At 40.4% G+C, this 17,176-nt stretch overlaps 1 protein-coding gene across 2 annotated transcripts; it reads right to left on the bottom strand.

The window, feature by feature from the left end:
* Positions 1-5,612: 5,612 nt before the first annotated feature.
* On the bottom strand, positions 5,613-15,506 carry tefb (TEF transcription factor, PAR bZIP family member b). Of its 2 annotated transcripts, none has more exons than XM_053489799.1 (4): positions 15,282-15,506; positions 7,843-8,229; positions 7,518-7,729; positions 5,613-6,566 (listed from the first exon to the last, which is right to left on the bottom strand). In XM_053489799.1, exons 1-4 carry the CDS (start codon positions 15,355-15,357, stop codon positions 6,351-6,353), a joined length of 891 nt encoding a protein of 296 aa, XP_053345774.1. In that variant the 5' UTR covers positions 15,358-15,506; the 3' UTR covers positions 5,613-6,350. The 2 variants fall into 2 exon arrangements, with proteins under 2 accessions (XP_053345774.1, XP_053345773.1); XM_053489798.1 differs by lacking the exon at positions 15,282-15,506 and adding an exon at positions 10,877-11,163.
* Between the last annotated feature and the right edge of the window lie 1,670 nt (positions 15,507-17,176).

Genomic DNA, 17,176 nt, shown 5'->3' with positions numbered 1-17,176 from the left:
AACCATGGAGTGAAGGAGTTCAGCAGTCTGTTATTCTGCAGAACAAAATGGAGGTCAGTGCAGGAGCAGAAAATGCACAAGGAAGCACTCTGAGTTTTATGGTCTATAGACGTTTTGTATGTGTGTGTGTGTGTGTGTGTGCACATATGGATGGCTGGTTTTGTCCTTCACCCCTCTCTTATAGTCCTCCTCCTCGCGTCCCATAAACCTTTACTGTACTTTCCTCTTGTCTTCATCTCTCTCTCTCTCTCTCTTTTATACTCCAGATCGTTTGTTTTCCTCTTTTTCTGTTTTCCATGGAATAATCTCTTCACTGCCGACGCTCCTTCACCTCTCTCTGTGTAAATCTTCTCTTCCTCTACCTCTGATTGGGTTGTTGGTCACTGGCTATATTTCTCCTCTCATCTTTTTTCTCCATGCAAGCTGTAGTCTCTCTTTCATTCCTCCTATCCCTGCTCTCACTTTTCTCCTTATCAATCTCTCCACTTTCTATTTGTCTCCTTTTAGCCTCAGAGTTCTCCTCTAACGCCTCTTTTTTTTATTACCCCTCCACCTTTCATTTCATCCTCCCCTCACCCCTTGATCCTCCCTCTCATCCCTTCATCTCTCATCTTATTCACCCTTCACTCCTCCATCTCTACATCCCATTGTTGCTTCTTCTCCCTTCCATCCCTCCAGGTCTCCTCCCGTTATCCTCCTAATCTTCTCTCTCATTCCTTCATCTCTCGTTTCTTATTCACACCTGACTCCTCCATCTCTCCTTTAAACTTCCATCACTGATTTTCATTGTTCTTCTTGTCCTACCCATCATCCCTCTATGTCACCTTTCATCCTTCCCTAATCCCTTCATTCCTTCTCATGTACTCCCTCTCACCTCTCAATCACTCTTCTCACCTTCGGCTCATTCCTCCATCCCACCTATCATCCTCCCCTCCCCCTCTCCTCCTTCAATACTACATCTCTCCTCGGATCCCTCCATCTCTTCTCTCATCCTCTTACCCCTTCATCTCTCTTCTAAATCTCCCTCACCCCCTTTCTAATCCCGCTCACCCCTCCCGCTCTCCTCCCATCCCTTCATCTCTCCTTTCATTCTCCCCACACCCCTCCATTGCTCATCTCTCATCTTCCCATCACCCCTCCATCTCTCCTATCATTCTCCCCTCACCCCTCCATCTCTTCTCTTGTCCTCTTCTCAACCCTGTACTTCTCCTCTCATTTATATAAACTGTCATCACCGATTTACATTATCCCCATCTGTTTTTCCCAGTGCATCCTTCATCATGTACTTTCTCTATTCCCTCTGTTTCTCCTTCATTCTCTTTTATCCGCTCATCCATCCATCGTTTTCTTTCTCTCTCTCTCTCTCTCTCTGAGGCAAGTATTATATAACCCTGTTTTTGGGGGCGAGGCTGTTTGTTATGTAACCCGTCTTACTCGTGGAATACTAATGAAACACCGACAACAGAGAAATGAACATTCTCACTGTGTGTGTGTGACTAGGTTTGAGGTAAGAACTAAACCAATTGGTACCATGCTGTTATAGTGAAGTAATCAGGGTGGTGTGATGAAGTCGAGTTACCAGTTACTTAAGTGTTTTATTGCTCTTACACCACAGCAGTCTGCCAAGTGGTAAAATTATGTTTAATTAAATGTTAACCCAAGAACAATGAAAGAAAGTGTAATGTCATTAAGAACAGCCAATCAAAAAGCATATCCACGCATGAGCTGGATTAATGTAAAGTCCACTTTATTGTCCAGGACAACGTCTGACATTACAGAACACCTTTACTACAAACACATATTAAAAAATAATATTAATAATAATAATAAAATCATTACACATCATTACAACAAAATATTTAAGGAATTCTTTCTTTAAAAAAAAACAAACTATTAATATTTAAACAAAGAGGATTGTACTTGGGCGGCAGAACGACGCATTAGTGCTACATATCACATGATAGGGTGTAAGGGGTTCATCGCCTGCGTTACGATTATCACCACGAGTTTCAAACGTAAAGCTTGCGCACAGAACGGAACTATTCTCTGCCACACGGCTACGTGTTTACGTAGGTAGAAATATAAAATACGTTTCAGTACCGTGTAATATAATATCAGTGAAATTGATATATATGTATATATAATATAATATAGAATCGGTGAAAAAAAATTATAGTCATACAGATCGTTTCGAAAAAAGACAAGGATTTCATAGTCGGAAAAACCTCAAACAAACAGGAAGCACACGTTATTTTTATTTTTGACATGAAGCTCGATTTTAGTGACACCGAGCAGAAGCTGAATGAGTCAAGAGCGTGATGAGACTGGTGGTCAGAATTCCCCTCCTTTCTGTTTACTGCGTGTTTTGGCCTTCGCCGGACATCACCAGTCCGATCGTTCCTTCACTTCATGATCGCTCAGGCATAAAAATCACTCACGTCAGTTTGGTGTTTATTGAAGAAGGGATTATAAAACCAGTATTTAGTGTGCACTAGCATTTAACACACACACAAAAAGAATCAATCCTTAGTACGTTACTCTTTTTTTTTTGTCTCAAGTAAATCAGATGGAAGCTCATCATCATCAACATCATCAACCTTATTATTTCTAACCTTCATTTGAAGATCGTTAAGAAAAAAAAATTACCCTTATAGACTATACATAGTCCTTCAGTGTGTGTGTGTGTGTGTGTGTTTATTAGACTTGTGTAGCATGTAGAACCCTTTACACCACACTATCCTAGTACACTCCCAATGCCACTTGAGACTCTAAAGCTAAACGTCACTTCCTGCTGGACGTCAAGTGGAACGTCCAATATGTTCTGCCCTATCCATCCATCCTAGCTGGAGGTTTATATAAAGCTGAATAGATACAACACACTGACAAAAGTATGTGCACCCCTTGACCATCACATCCTGAGCATGCCATTCCAGGTTTCCACTCTTCTGGAAAAGCTTTCTACATGAGCGTCAGTAAGGCATCGGTCCCAAAGCTCGTCCAAGTGGGGTTGAGTTCTCAGTCAGGGCTCTGTCTGGGACACTCAAGTTCATCCACTCTGACACACTGTGTCTTCATGGAGCTTGGTTTGGACACAAGATGGAACAGGTTTGATCATCCAGTACAGAAACTTTTTATATGACTATGTGCTTTTGTGGAAGCACAGTTGAAGGAGAACCACAAAAGGGTGTGATGCTCGGTCTGGTGCGCATACTTTTGAGCGTGTGTGCAGTGCTTCCTCTCTCTATAAAAATATCTATCTATATATAAGCCATTGTAACAACTCTGTGCACTGTTAGTAGGGAAATAAATCCTAAATGGATATACGGTGCAGTACACTGAATATGTGTCTACTATATAGACGAAATAGAAAAGTCCATTTACTTAACCAGTGACCTGTCTGTCTGTCTGTCTGACTTTCTATCAGCCTTTTTTCAGACTTTTTCTTTTTGTCTTTTGTTCTGTTTGTCTGTCTTTTGGTATTTCCATCTGTCTTTCTGTCAGTCGGTCTTTTAGCCTGTCTGTCTTTGTTGGTCTGTCTTTTCGTAAGTCAGACTTTTGGCCTGTCTGTCTTTCAATCGGTCTATCTGTTTTCCTTTTTTTTTTTGTCTGTCTTTGTCTGTTTTTCTTTTTTTGTCTCTCTGTTTGTTTTTCTTTTTTGTCTGTCTTTCTGTCTCCTTTTACACTCCAGTGTTATTGCTCTCTCCATCATCCTGTTTCAGCTGTCCTGAGCTGACTGGTCTGTGTATCCACACAGCGCCCTCTCCTGGAGAACAGAATTATCTCCTTTTGAAAAAAAGCATAATTCTTGTTCCTTAGTCCTGTAGATTTGACGTAAACATGAGTTACACTGTATTGCCCTGGTATGGAGGGGTAATGGAACAAAAAACAATCCATTGCACTGTTTACAGTTTATGATTAAAAATCCCTGCACAAAACCTTAATTATACTTTTCATTTCATATATATGTGTATATACTTTAAATATATATATATACCTCTAGATTCTCTTTTTTTTTTTTAAATCAGATAAAAGTATATAATTAGTGATGTTTAAATCTATTAGCGTACACATCACGAACAAAATGCAGACTTTTGCCACGACTACAGCGAAGGTGGATTCGTTCAGTAGAAGGTAATGGAAGAAGAGGATTTCCAGGAAGTGTATTTACAGAAGACTTAGCGCAAAAAACGTCGTCTCGAGTTTCTGTTAATTAGTAAAGATGCCGAGTCACCGGAAAAGATGGTGCAGTCGTCAGTAAGAATAACAGTCCCTGCCTTACTCTGATAATACACCACTGCCTGGGAAGCTGCCTGTGTACAAGTGTGTGTGTGTGTGTGTGTGTGTGGAGAGAGAGAGAAAAAAAAGAAACACACATCACTGCTTCGTAACAGAAAAAAAAACTGATTATCGTGTGAAAAAAAAAATACAAAATAAAAAAGCACTGCCTTGTCTTATCATACAGAGTCAAAACCACATCAGGATAAAAAAAAGGGAAGGAGTTGCAGGTCTGTTTATCACACACACACACACAAAAAAACGATTGCCCTCTCTCTCTCTGTCTCTCTCTCAGAGTGAATAAATAAATCAATCTGCTCCTTACACGTCACAGACGGGTCATGCAGGAGCACGAGCTTCACTCTGGAGGAGAAGGTCTCTCTCTGTGCCTGTGTTCACGATCATACGCGCTTACTTACAGACGATACGGTAAAAATATGACGACACAATGATGGAGACTCATGGCTAGGTTTTCAGGGTTTCATTCTGAACTACATGTCGGGTTAAAACCTGACACACATTCCTCATGAGCTTCAAGCTGGTCCTTATAGAGCAGATTCTATATATTTATATATAGACACACACTGTATATACTCTATATATATTTTGTCCTTTTCTTTTTAATGAAGTGACGGGGTGCTTCTCAATACTCTCTAAATCAGCTGAGTGTGTGTTCTGGAGTGAACCCGTTTCGCAGATGGAACATTAGCTTCTTCATTAGCATGCCGTGTGACCGTGTCTTCATCCGAAAGCCCTTCTTTTGTAATTTTATTAGTTCAAAAAGAGCTTTATCTGCTGTACTGTAAGTAAGCTCAAGCATGGTGTAGCCTGATGAAGGATATACACGTAGGAACTGGAGATGGAGGAATAAAATCATTTCGTTTATCACAATTCTTTTGTGTGTGGATTTGTGTATCGCCACACGACAAAGCAAAATCAATTTATTATTATTATTATTACTATTATAATTATTATTATTATTATTATTAATAATAATAATAATAATAGTTTTTTTTAAACGTCTATAATAAAGAAGCACCGGTCGATCAGCGAGTAACAGAAAGTGTCTGTTTTATCAGCTAGATGAGACATGACCGACCCTGCCTCAAATATAAAACACTGGGTTGTGCGCAACAGAAATGCATTTTTATTTTACATTATTAAAAGTCACTCTCATTCTAAAGCCTTAAATTGGCCTTTTTCTTCAGACATTACACACACTTAAAACTGCGTGCATTAGAAGGCGCGTGTTGCCGCAATAGAAGGTACGCAACTTGATCAGCCCGCGCTCACTGTCGAGTGGAGTTTACGCCTTAAAATTGTAAAAAAAAAAAATTGCAACAAAAACAAATTATATTCAATCAGGATATTTATAAAATTGTGATACTTAATTCATCGAATCGGCGCAAGGTATCGTGATAATATCAATGAATATTTTATTATATTATATGGTGATCCCCATCACTAATGGGCTTCGGGTATTTACACCTTTCTGATATTACGAGATGCCAGGTAATGTAGTTAAAGAGTGTAAGAGATCCACACACAAACAGAGTAAGGACATTATTACACATCCTCATTCTCACAGGGAGGAGCTTAAACTGTGTGGAAAAGTAATGAGAAGCACCCCAGGGGTGATTTGGTACAGATCATGTGAGTGAGATTTGATTTCATATAAGCACATCTTACTTTCCACATGCTCTGTGTTTAACTCAAATCTGTTTTTTATTCTTGTTTCGGGTTCAGCTATTATGTTGTGGTTGCACGGTAACTAAACACCTCCTGCTCTTTGTGTTTCTGGTATCGAGAAACATCTCATCGGTCACGGTGAGCCGAAGGTGTAAGGTGAAATCAGAATGGTCTTTTGGATGAAGAACAGCTTCATGCTTTGGTCCAGTGAAAGATACTTTTTTTTTTTTTTTTACCTCAGCAGTGATGTTAAAACAATAAAAAAAAAAAAAAAAAAGCAAGCTCAGCTTCAAATTGTCACCTCTCCTGAAATTACCCACGATTCCCTGTGTGAATGTTGTGTCAGTTGGAGAAGACCTGCTGTGTATCTTGGTGCGGGTCTGCCCCTACAGAGGGCCGTACTTGGCCTCATACAGAGCCATGATCTTCTTGCAGCGACTGCAGTTCTTCCTGAGCTCGGCCACTTCCTGCCGCAGCGCTGCATTCTCCCGCTCCAGGAAACTGGCACGCACGGCGATCTGGTTCTCCTTTAGACGCCGCGCATCCCGCGAACGCTTCGCCGCCATGTTGTTCTTCTTCCTCCTCGACCAGTACTTCTCATCCTGTAAGTGAGAAGAACAAAATAGACATGATGGTGAAGAAACCGAAAGAAGCACAATAACTTTTTCACCTATACACATGTTACAGAAAGCAGGGAAACAACGTGAGCAGAAACATCAACCTCCAGGCATTATATGTGTGTTTGTTTCATTCATGTTCCAGATTCATGTCATGGTGTGTCCTGTCCATTTTATACTGCCCTATGACCCGAATGGAAGCCATACTAAACTAAATTTGTTGTATCCCGTATTTATGCCTGGTTCCTGGCCAAAAGGTGCATTTATGAGGATTAAATTAGGTCACTAATAGTCAGGTGGATTTGACATCCCATGTTCATGAAGCCACACTCCGAGGATCTACACTAGTGGAGTAGAGTGTCTGTTAGGATTAGATGACTGACATGAGTGGGGTCCAAACACTTTGGCATACCCTTATAACATGGACCCGGATGATTTTTAACCTCGGATCAGTCCTGAGTTTGAGTAACCAGTGCAGCTCAGAAAGTACCAGAGTACCAACGACCACCAGGAAGCTGAAAACAGCTCAGGGAACGAGAGCCAAACAAAACAACCACCATCTGTCCATCGCTGAGTGTAAACAGCTCCAGATCACAATCCAAATATGGTCCAGAAAACTAGCTGAAATGTAAAACCTGACGAAACTGGGACATAGGAATCAAGACATCTCTCACACACACGTGCGCACCCATGCTGATTATTTTTTAAAACCTCAAAGGTGCTTGCAACTCCGGAGAGTGAGAGAAAATCTGGAGGTAAACATTTGTTGTACAATAGGTCCCGAACTCTCATGCTAAGCTGTTCTGAATATCACTCTATGAGTAATTATTATCAACTGTCATATTAAAGTCACTACACAATAACAGGCTTGTTGGTTCTCATCCTGAGGGTGTGACTGAAACCGTGACAGAGCTGAAGTAACACGCAGAGTCTGACCTTTGCACCCTCGGGAACGAACACCTTCCTGGCCTTCTTGATCATAGGCTGCGGCTTGAGCTCGTCCTCGCTGAAGCGGTGTTTGCGGGGGTTGAACAGCTCTCCCCCTGGAACGCTGGACAGCACCAGGTCAGCGGGGTCTGGCTGAAAATTCACGCTCACCTCGATCTCGTCTGGGTTGATCGGAGACGGGGGGGTGCGCTCTTTGGGCCCTGCAGCGGAAACCATATTGATAAAAAAAAAAATAAGTAAGAAGAAAAAGCTTCATGTTTGTAAAATAAGGCTCCTTGACTTCTCTTTTATATCATTGAGTGTGTCTGTTCACCTGGAGAGTCCTCTACCACCTGCAGCTCGGCTACTTCACTCTGGTCCTCCGCTTTTATCTTAATCGCTCCAGTCTTTTCTGTTCCCTCGGGCAACTCTGGGACGACCGCAGAGACTTCTGGGGCTTCGGGAGAATGCTGAGACTCCTGCTCCAGGCTCTTGTGCAGCTCCTCCTCCAGGGCGGCAGGGATTTGGTTCTCCAGCAGGAACTCGTCCAGGTCCATGTACTCCAGGTGGAAGTTCTCACCGTCGTATGGGATGGTCTTGTCCCAGATTGCGGGGGTGAGAGAGGCCGAAACTCCTCCCGCACCACCGGATCCTCCTCCGCCGCCTCCATCGCCACAAGACTCCCCATCTCCGATGGAGCTCAGCTTCTCCTTCTCTATCTCTATGATGGACAAAAAGCAAGAAGGTCTCCGCATTAGAAGATGTGATTTACGAAGTTCTAATGCACGGAAAATAAAGCAGAATAAAGCACCTGCGGATGAACTGTTACAGGAAAATAATCAAGAAGTTACTGAGAGTTACTGTCGCTGTGTTTTATTCCTCTGACACCACAACAACTTACAAACTTATTACTATTAAGTTCTTAATAAACCAGCTTAGCCCACTCACCAGCCTCTCTTTTTTGAAGCCTATCGTACAAAACACTGACTATAATGCAAAAGAAACATATCCATACTCCTACATTCCTGGGAAAACCCTAAACACCTAATACAAAGCAATACTGAATGGGACCCCACTGAACTAAATCTGTTCTAGCCTGGTTCCTGGTCTAAAGGTCCATTTGTTATGATTAAATTAGGTCACTAATAGTTAGGTGGATTTGACATCCCATGTCCACGAAGCCACACTCCGAGGATCTACACTAGCCTGTGGAATAGAGTGTCTGTTAGGATTAGATGACTGACATGAGTGAGGTCCAAACACTTTGAGCATTTTAAATCTGAAGTGTTTCACTTCTTTTTTTTTTTTTTACTTAATCTGTTGTTTTTCATTATGTTTTACATACCTTTCAGGTTATTTGGACAAACACATAATAATAAAAATGGTCTCCTGCTCTTTTAAATCTGCTGTCCATTGTTTCCTTCTTTGTTTAAGGTGGTCGGGGGTGCATTGTGTGGAGGAGCCATCATCTAATCCCGTGCTACGAATCACAATTAGCACTGCACAAAGGTCAACTAAGCGACTGACCCCTGGCTCACAACAAAGATGTAGTGAGAGCTCATTCTTGAAGCAGAATTTCTTTTTTTTCTTGTTACATTACTGTGCAAAAGTCATCAGGCACATGCAAATAAATGCTGAAGAAGAAACAAAATGATAAAGCCCAGTGAATTAATGAAACAAAGACAGTCATACAAATCTGTCATACAAATAAATACAAATTTTTCTATAACTTTTCATTTCCTAATGGAATACTGATGCTTGAAAATAAGAAATGTTTTTGTACTTTTCCACAGCACTGCCCATCCGACAGCAGGTAAAGTGTCAGTTCATGAAGGTGATGTGTTGGAAGCAGAAAAAATGAGCAAGTGTACGGATCTGATTGACTTTAAAAAGGTGATGTGCTATATTGTGATGTCTGGACCATCGCCAAAACAGCAGGTCTTGTTGGGTGTTCCAGGACACACAGTGTAGTTTGTTGTGTATCTGAGTTATGGACCTGAGTATGGGTGCTCATGCTGACCCGCATCCACCACAATGGGCATCAGAACTAGACCATGAAGGAATAGAAGTAAGTGGCCTGGTCTGATGAAACCAGGTTTGCTTTTACATCATGTGGACAACTAGGGAACACATGGTGCCAGAATGCACTATGGAAAAAGGCAGTGAGATGCTCTGTGGAAACACTGGGTCCTGCCATTCACATGGATGTTACTTTAACACACCCTACCTACCTAAATACTGTTGGTGGCCAAATAGAATGAAAAAATGGTCCAGGAATTGTTTTAGGAACAGGACAAAGAGTTTAAGGTATCAACTTGTCGTGCAAATTCTCCAAACGTCTGTGAGAAATGCTGAAGCAAAAAACAAGCCCGATCCACAGCGGCTCCACCACAAATGATCTGCCACTCACATCTTGATGCCATCAGATATCTAGTGCAGTCCATCCTTATTTCCATTTTAAAATATGTCCTGGTAAGAACACAATGTTCTTCTGCTTGGCTTTCTTAAAACTGATTATAGTTATAACCTGCATAATATTGTGTAGGTCCACCAAACCAGTCCTGATCACAACATGGTTCAGGAACAGTTTGAGGAACATGACAAAGATTTCACCACAAATTCTCCAGATCTCCATCTAAATCAAGCGTCTGTGAGTGCTGGAAAAAAAACACGTCCTTCTCCCTCTGCTTGCTTATCAAGGACAATGTAATCATTTTCATTCATAGACGTTTTTCACATTTCCATAATTTTCGTTTGGTTCTGTAAAGCTGCTTTGCAACAACGACCATTGTTTAAAGCGCTATACAAATAAAATTGAACTGAACTAAATTCTTAGTGTCTTTAGACATTTAGTGTGGTCCGTCCATGCACTCATGGACCACATTAGATGTCTGAAAACACCAAGATGTGAACAGCAGATAATTTTCGTGGAGCCTACTTGGATCTGACATGTTCCCCCCCCCCCCCCCCCCCCCCCCCCCAGGATGTCATACAAACGCTTAATTAGATGTAGATCTGGAGAATTTGAAGAACTCTTTGTCATGTTCCTCAAACCGTTTCTGAACCATGTGTGTCAGGGCTGTTCAGGCAAACAGAAGAACATTTTATTCTCACCAGGACTTATTGTAAAATAAAAATGGTAAGAGGGTCCTTGTATCTTGTTCCTTATCTGATGAAGGTGATTTCTCTTTAAGTTGAAGATAAAGGTTAATGCAGGGGGAATAACCCAGACATAAACAGGAGCAGGTTTTACTTTCCTCTTTATCTCCTGAGACTCCATGCTTCTGGACAAGCCTCGCACATCAGGTCCCTCACTGATGCTCCCAAATTACACCAAATAAAGGAAAGAAACGGGTTTTAATCCTCACCGTGATCTCCGTCCTCGAGGACATTAGGCGGCAGGATGTCCATGATTTTCTTCAAAACTAAAGGCAAAGGTTTCTGCGGACTGCTGTTGCTAGGAGCAACGGAGAGAGTAACCGTCGTCTGTCCGGGCATAATTCAACACTGGCAGGAATATAGTAATAATAATAATATATACACTTGAATAATCATTAGAAATAATGATAATAATAAATAAACAAGACGAAATGCGGTGTCTCAGATCACCGTCCTCGCGCTGGAACAAAAACACAACAAAAGCGCGCCGCCTGACTCCTTCATCGCCAGCGTCAAATTAACATGTCGTCAAATATTCATGAGACGTACGCGACATCAAAAGCAAGCCAAGCGCCTATTGGTCCGCGAACGTATGAATAATAATGAGAGCGCAGCAGGGCTCTCGTGCGCCTTATTGGCCAGCGTGAAGGCAGCGCGTGAACGCGCGTGAACTGTCTCTCAGGCTTAGCGCGCGGGATAAGTATCTATTCTAGCACAGAGATGAATACAAACCCCCGTTTCATTTTTAATCTTACATTAAATTACATTTTTTATTACTACTATTAGTCGTAGTTTTAATTATTATTATTTAATATTGTTATTTGATGTGACGTAATTTCTCGGTTCACAAACACGCGAGCGCGACGGGATCAGCGTGCTCGTGCGCGCTGCATCAGTATGCGTTAACGCGCGCTCGCACGTTCACGCTGCACGTGGACGACATGTGAATGAGCTCGCACGACAATCTCTCTCTCGCGCGCACACATACACCAGTATACAGTATATATATTTTTTTAGAGCACACCCCATACAGTAACACTTCATATGCTTTCATGCAAACCACACACGCACGCACACACAAAAACACAAACACACACACAACAACCTTTGTACAGAAATCTGTTTGGTCTAGCACTTCGGTCTGAACTGTGTAGAAGGTCAGCAAGAAAGAAAGAGCTGATGGGTGAAGCACGGTGATGGTAGTGAGGCCGCTTCTGGAACAAACTCGCTCATGCTTATCGATGATGGAGCAGCTGAGTGAATTCAAACATCTACACAAACATTCTTTTAGACAGTTTGCAGATTAAGTGCAGGTGATCTGTTTGGAATGCGTGTGCTGACTTAGGGACGGTTCCACTCGACCATGACTCACGTGATGCAGACAGCTGTTCTTTGATGGCCTGTGACTGCAGTCGCTCAATAGTTCTTACTCAAACAGTTTTGTACCTGAGCCTCCAATAACAAACTAGGCTCCATATTAACTTAAAGACATCATCTGTTATACTGAACTTCCAGCTTTCTAACACACAGTATGACTGCAAAACAATCCCTGCTATCCCTTATCACCCAAATGAGGATGGGTTCCATATTGAGTCTGGTTTCTCTCAAGGTTTCTTCCTACTGCCATGGGAGTTTTTTCTTGCCAATGTCGCCCTCGGCTTGCTCATCAGAGACAATCTGATCATTATGATTTATACATACTGTATTTCCTCAAACATTCACATTCGAACTATTTTCCACAATATTTTTTTAAGCTGCTTTGCGACAATGATCATCTCAATCTTCAAGATTGCGACCAGAAGCACAATGCAGCAGGACCGAGGACTTCATCTGGGTTGGAGAAGTAAAAGGTTTCGAAAGAGGGCAAAACGCATCACAAAAGACAAATAAAACAGTTTGCTGAAGTCATTAGATTACTAGCTTGATGCATTTAGGCTACTTGAATTAACTTTAAGACTATGTTTAAGGCGCCATGTTCTAAACTGTTGAACATGTAAATATCACGAAATAAATCCTGAAACTTTGATCCAGCGTCTGATAATCGTCTTTTGATCTCAAGCGTTATCGTACAGCAAATCCTGCTGTTCCGATATTTTTGAAGGCGATGCAAAATAGGAAATCTAGCACAACATAAAATAAGAAAGAACAGATAGAGACTGACCGTGGGTGTGGCCGATCCCGATGAGTCAGCAACGAAAACCAGGAAGTAAACACTTCATTTATTTTTGTCCTGTTTTCACTAAGCTCATGTTCTCACTTTTCTCATTCAAATGCGGGATCGGTTTATATTAAATGTTCTGATCATGTTACCTGCAGATATACAGTCAATCTGCCATTTTTTGCATTGCCATTCAGCCTCAGTGACTATTATTCAATTCTGGCCATTGTGGACTTTGTTTGCATTCTGATGCTATATAATGTATATAAAATATATAATCTATATTGTTAATATAGTCCGTTCATTTAGTTTTACTTTACTGATTATTATTTATAGATTTTTTTTTAATGCTTGATTTTTTTGGTGTTTAATTACAATGCATGTGATCAAAGCTGGTGGTTTAGGCTCTCTTTATTCTATGAAACATGAAAGGCTGGCAAGAGTCAGATGTTTATGTGTAGACACACACAAGTAGATGATAGGAAAATCTATGCCAGAAAGCCGTGCTTGATGGCATAAATCATTCTTAAGTCACATATGAAACCCGCGTTCCATTCTAAACACTCTTCATGTTAAACAGAGATTTGGTTTAAGGTCACTGCACTTCCACACCTCTGTCGGCTGCTGAACCTGAGCAGGCGGTTTATCACAGATCTGTTTCCTTGAAATGTAGGCAGGTTCGACCAGTTCTACTTTTAGCACCTATTATCCAGTGACACACAACAATTAAGATAAATAACAATCGCTGGTCATGTTCAACATGCTCCTACAAAGTAATGCAAGCAGAGGTACTTGTATCTACTCTTTAAAATAAATATAGTTGCACACTTCATTTAGTCATCTTTAGCTTTGATTACACATGCACAACATGTCGCCCAGTTTATGTGTAAAAATGATTCCCCATGCTCCCAGAACCACTATTTCATACTCTGGGTCCTGTACCATTAGGGAAGAAAAACTCCATAGATGTGATAACCTTGTCATTCAGTACATTCAGGTCGTCAGCTGACTTCTGTATTATTTCCACATAAAGTTGCTGAGTCTAGACCTGACCAAATGAAGCAACCCCAGATCATAACACTGTCTCCAGAGGCTTGTACAGTGGACGCTATGCATGATGGGTGCATTGCTTCATGTGCTTCCCTTCTTACCCTGACACGCCCATCACTCTGGACTCAGGTCTAAATCAGGTCACATGACCTTTCCCCATTGCTCCAAAGTCTAATCTTTATGCTCACTAGCACAGATTTCTTCCCCAAAGTTGGCGCTTTAGCACTATTTTTCCAAGTTAAGATAGTTGTCCTGAAGGCTTCTTAACCCAGTTCTAGTAATTTCAACTCTCCTTATTTGTTTTCTTTTCTTTGCCTGATGCAGCACTTTCTAAAATAGTGACTTTTTCTTTTTTGGACAGATCATGTAAAACTAGTAAAGGTACTATTGAGTAAAATTGACTGTTTTGTTTTTGTGATTACATTATAATACATTTATAATGTTGCATAAGTTTTCTGTAAGGAGATGTAAGGAGTCTCCAGTGTCAGTGTAAAGCTGTAGCTTTAAGTTTTTCGCACATCTTCACTAGACAGGGGTTCACACTTTGTGGTTTCTTAGTAACACAAAAATGTTTTTTTCCCCCTTCTTCTTCTTTGTATTAAAGCAAGACTGGTGACGGAAGTGCTGTTTACAGGTTCTAGAACAAAAGTGAGACCAGAAACTTGATTTTGTGATAGTAGTGAAGTTTAAGATGAATTCAACACTTTAAAATGTGTGATTATCGTTAAAGTAACTCAGCTTCCTCTAGCAGCAGGACAAGGATTCTTTCATTTTAAAGATGTAATTTTTTTATGCATGAAATACACAAAGACAAAATTTAAATACAAAAAAAGGACATAAACAAAAACAAAGCATGAACACTATTCCCACATCTATTGTTGAACTTTTTGTTGCTGTTGTTGCAAAAAGTTAAGCACATGGTGATCACAGTTAAAATAATTATAACAAAATAGTCCTGACTTCTATTATAAGATATATGTTATTTATTAAAAATTTTATTTTAAAAAATTATATTTTGTTTTTATTTTAGTTTGTTTGTTTAAATATTTCAGTACATTTAAATAGACACTTTGAAAATGTGACAATTTAAACTTCAGTCATTTCTGTCCTCTTTTGTTGTTGTTGTTGTTTATTTTTCCCCCCAGGTGTCCTCCGTCTAACAAAACTACAGCACTGATCATTTCCCCTTCTTCCCTCAAACTCATCAAGGTACAACATCAAACCCTCCCAGGTCAGATCTTATTATAGTAAGTCAGAAGTTTATTTCTGAAAATGTCCACACACACACACACACACACACACATTCTTGTAAGGTTAAAGACAAGGTTTTAATCACAGGTAACACAGTACACTGAGCACACAGTAATCCCTAATAAATGATCTAATAAAAGGTGAAAGTTTCTGACCTCCTCCATCCAGCTGGTGCTGCAGTAAAGCCCGATAAAGCTGCTCAGTGTCTCCCAGATCCCCAGGAGCAAACATCCTGACTACAGCGACACGATCAACACCACACTGGGGCTCCAGCGCACCTGAGAATCCGCAACACCTGTCCACAAGCACGCGCAGCGAGCGCAGGCCCCGCCCACTTCATTAATATTCAGATCCTTATACATAAACCGACACTCTTTTTTTTTCTTTTTTATATATTACCAAAAAAAAACGCCTATTGATTTACTAATAAATTCACAAATTCTGTAAACCGTCAGGCTTTAGTGAGATGTAGATCTATTTCAAACCGCAATATCCTCCACTTCATGATCCTCAAACAGGAAGCGACGTTTGCGTCATGAATATTCATACCGCCGCAGGAGGGCCACGCCCATCAGTGCGTAATTAATTATTCATATCCGGCGATGCTGATTGGTGGAACAGGAACACTCCTGTTTATTCGCTGTTGTGAAAGCATACCGGTGTAGGGTGCTATTACTTAGAGATCAGTACACCTTATCACTGGCTTCTAATCAGTTTGACAGGATATATATATAGATATACTTTTAAAAAATGAGTGAAATTTAGCTATATATAAGAATATATATATATTCATCCACATAACCGTATACCTATACATCCATCCATCTCTATTTATCTACATCCATCTATCCATTCATCTATCTATCTATCTATCCATTCATCCATCCATCTATCCATCCATCCATCCATCTATCTATCCACCATCTATCCATATAATCCACCTATCTATCTATTTATCTATCTATCTATCTATCCATCCATCTATCTACCCATCTATTCACCCATCTATCCATATATCTATCTATCCATCTATCTATCCATCTATCCATCTATCTATCTATCCCCATCCACCCATCTATCTATCTATCCACCTATCTATCTATCTATCTATACTGAACAAAAATATAAACGCAACACTTTTGTTTTTTGCTCCCATTTTTTATGAGATGAACTCAAAGATCTGAAACATTTTCTACATACACAAAATAACCATATCTTATTATCAAATATTGTTCACAAATCTGTCAAAATCTGTGATAGTGAGCACTTCTCCTTTGCCGAGATAATCCAGTATACTGTGTGTTAGGAGGCTGGAAGTTCAGTAAAACAGGAGATGTGTTTAAGTTAATATGGAGACCAGTTTTTATTGGAGGCTCAGGTACCAAACTGTTTGTAGGAATTTCAGTCTTAAACTGTTGATTGACTGCAGCCACAAGTTGTCAGAGAACAGCTGTCTGCAACAGCCGAGGTCACGTGGAACCGTCACCAGACACATCCCAAGCAGACCACACGGGGCCATACTCAGCGGCGACTTGCATATGAGAACTCCAATATATTCATTTATCCATTAATGTATCCATCCATCCAGCTCTATCTACACATATTTACCCATGTTATCTATACAGGCATCTATGCAAGCATATCCATCCATCTACCTATCCATCCATCTATTTACCTATCCATCCATTCCTCCACTGATAACGCTCACCTATATCTGTCTCCCACCCACATCTTTTTCCAATAATACAGTAACTGTCAAAAGTTTGGATACAATTTTAGATTTATTTTCAATTTTTTTTTAAATTATGCAATAATACGCATGGCATGATGTAATTACATAACAATAAGTCAGTTGTTATTTTAAGACATGAAAGTCAGATGTTCTGGAACAGTTCTTGCAAGAACAGTATTGTGTCAAGCGCATTTGCAAAACCCATCCAGCACCATGATGAAACTCATGAAGCCCTTCCCAGGAAAGCAAGACCAAAACTTTCCTCTGCTCTTATTCTCATTCTTCAAAATGATCTATCTGTCTATTTATCTCATCCGA

Source organism: Clarias gariepinus, chromosome 28 (assembly GCF_024256425.1).
Source record: "Clarias gariepinus isolate MV-2021 ecotype Netherlands chromosome 28, CGAR_prim_01v2, whole genome shotgun sequence".
In the NCBI taxonomy this organism is placed as follows: Eukaryota; Metazoa; Chordata; class Actinopteri; order Siluriformes; family Clariidae; genus Clarias; species Clarias gariepinus.
Note: the sequence above shows the minus strand (reverse complement) of the source record. Positions and strands in the feature narration are given on the sequence as shown.

Bases quoted from the DNA above. Each gene is read 5' to 3' on its own strand.
- tefb (XM_053489798.1), bottom strand. From the start codon at position 11,006: ATGCCCGGACAGACGACGGTTACTCTCTCCGTTGCTCCTAGCAACAGC. The intron at 8,230-10,876 runs GTGAGGATTAAA...TGTCCATCATAG, and splicing joins CCTCGAGGACGGAGATCACG to AGATAGAGAAGGAGAAGCTG. The intron at 6,567-7,517 runs GTCAGACTCTGC...TCTCACTTACAG, and splicing joins TCGTTCCCGAGGGTGCAAAG to GATGAGAAGTACTGGTCGAG.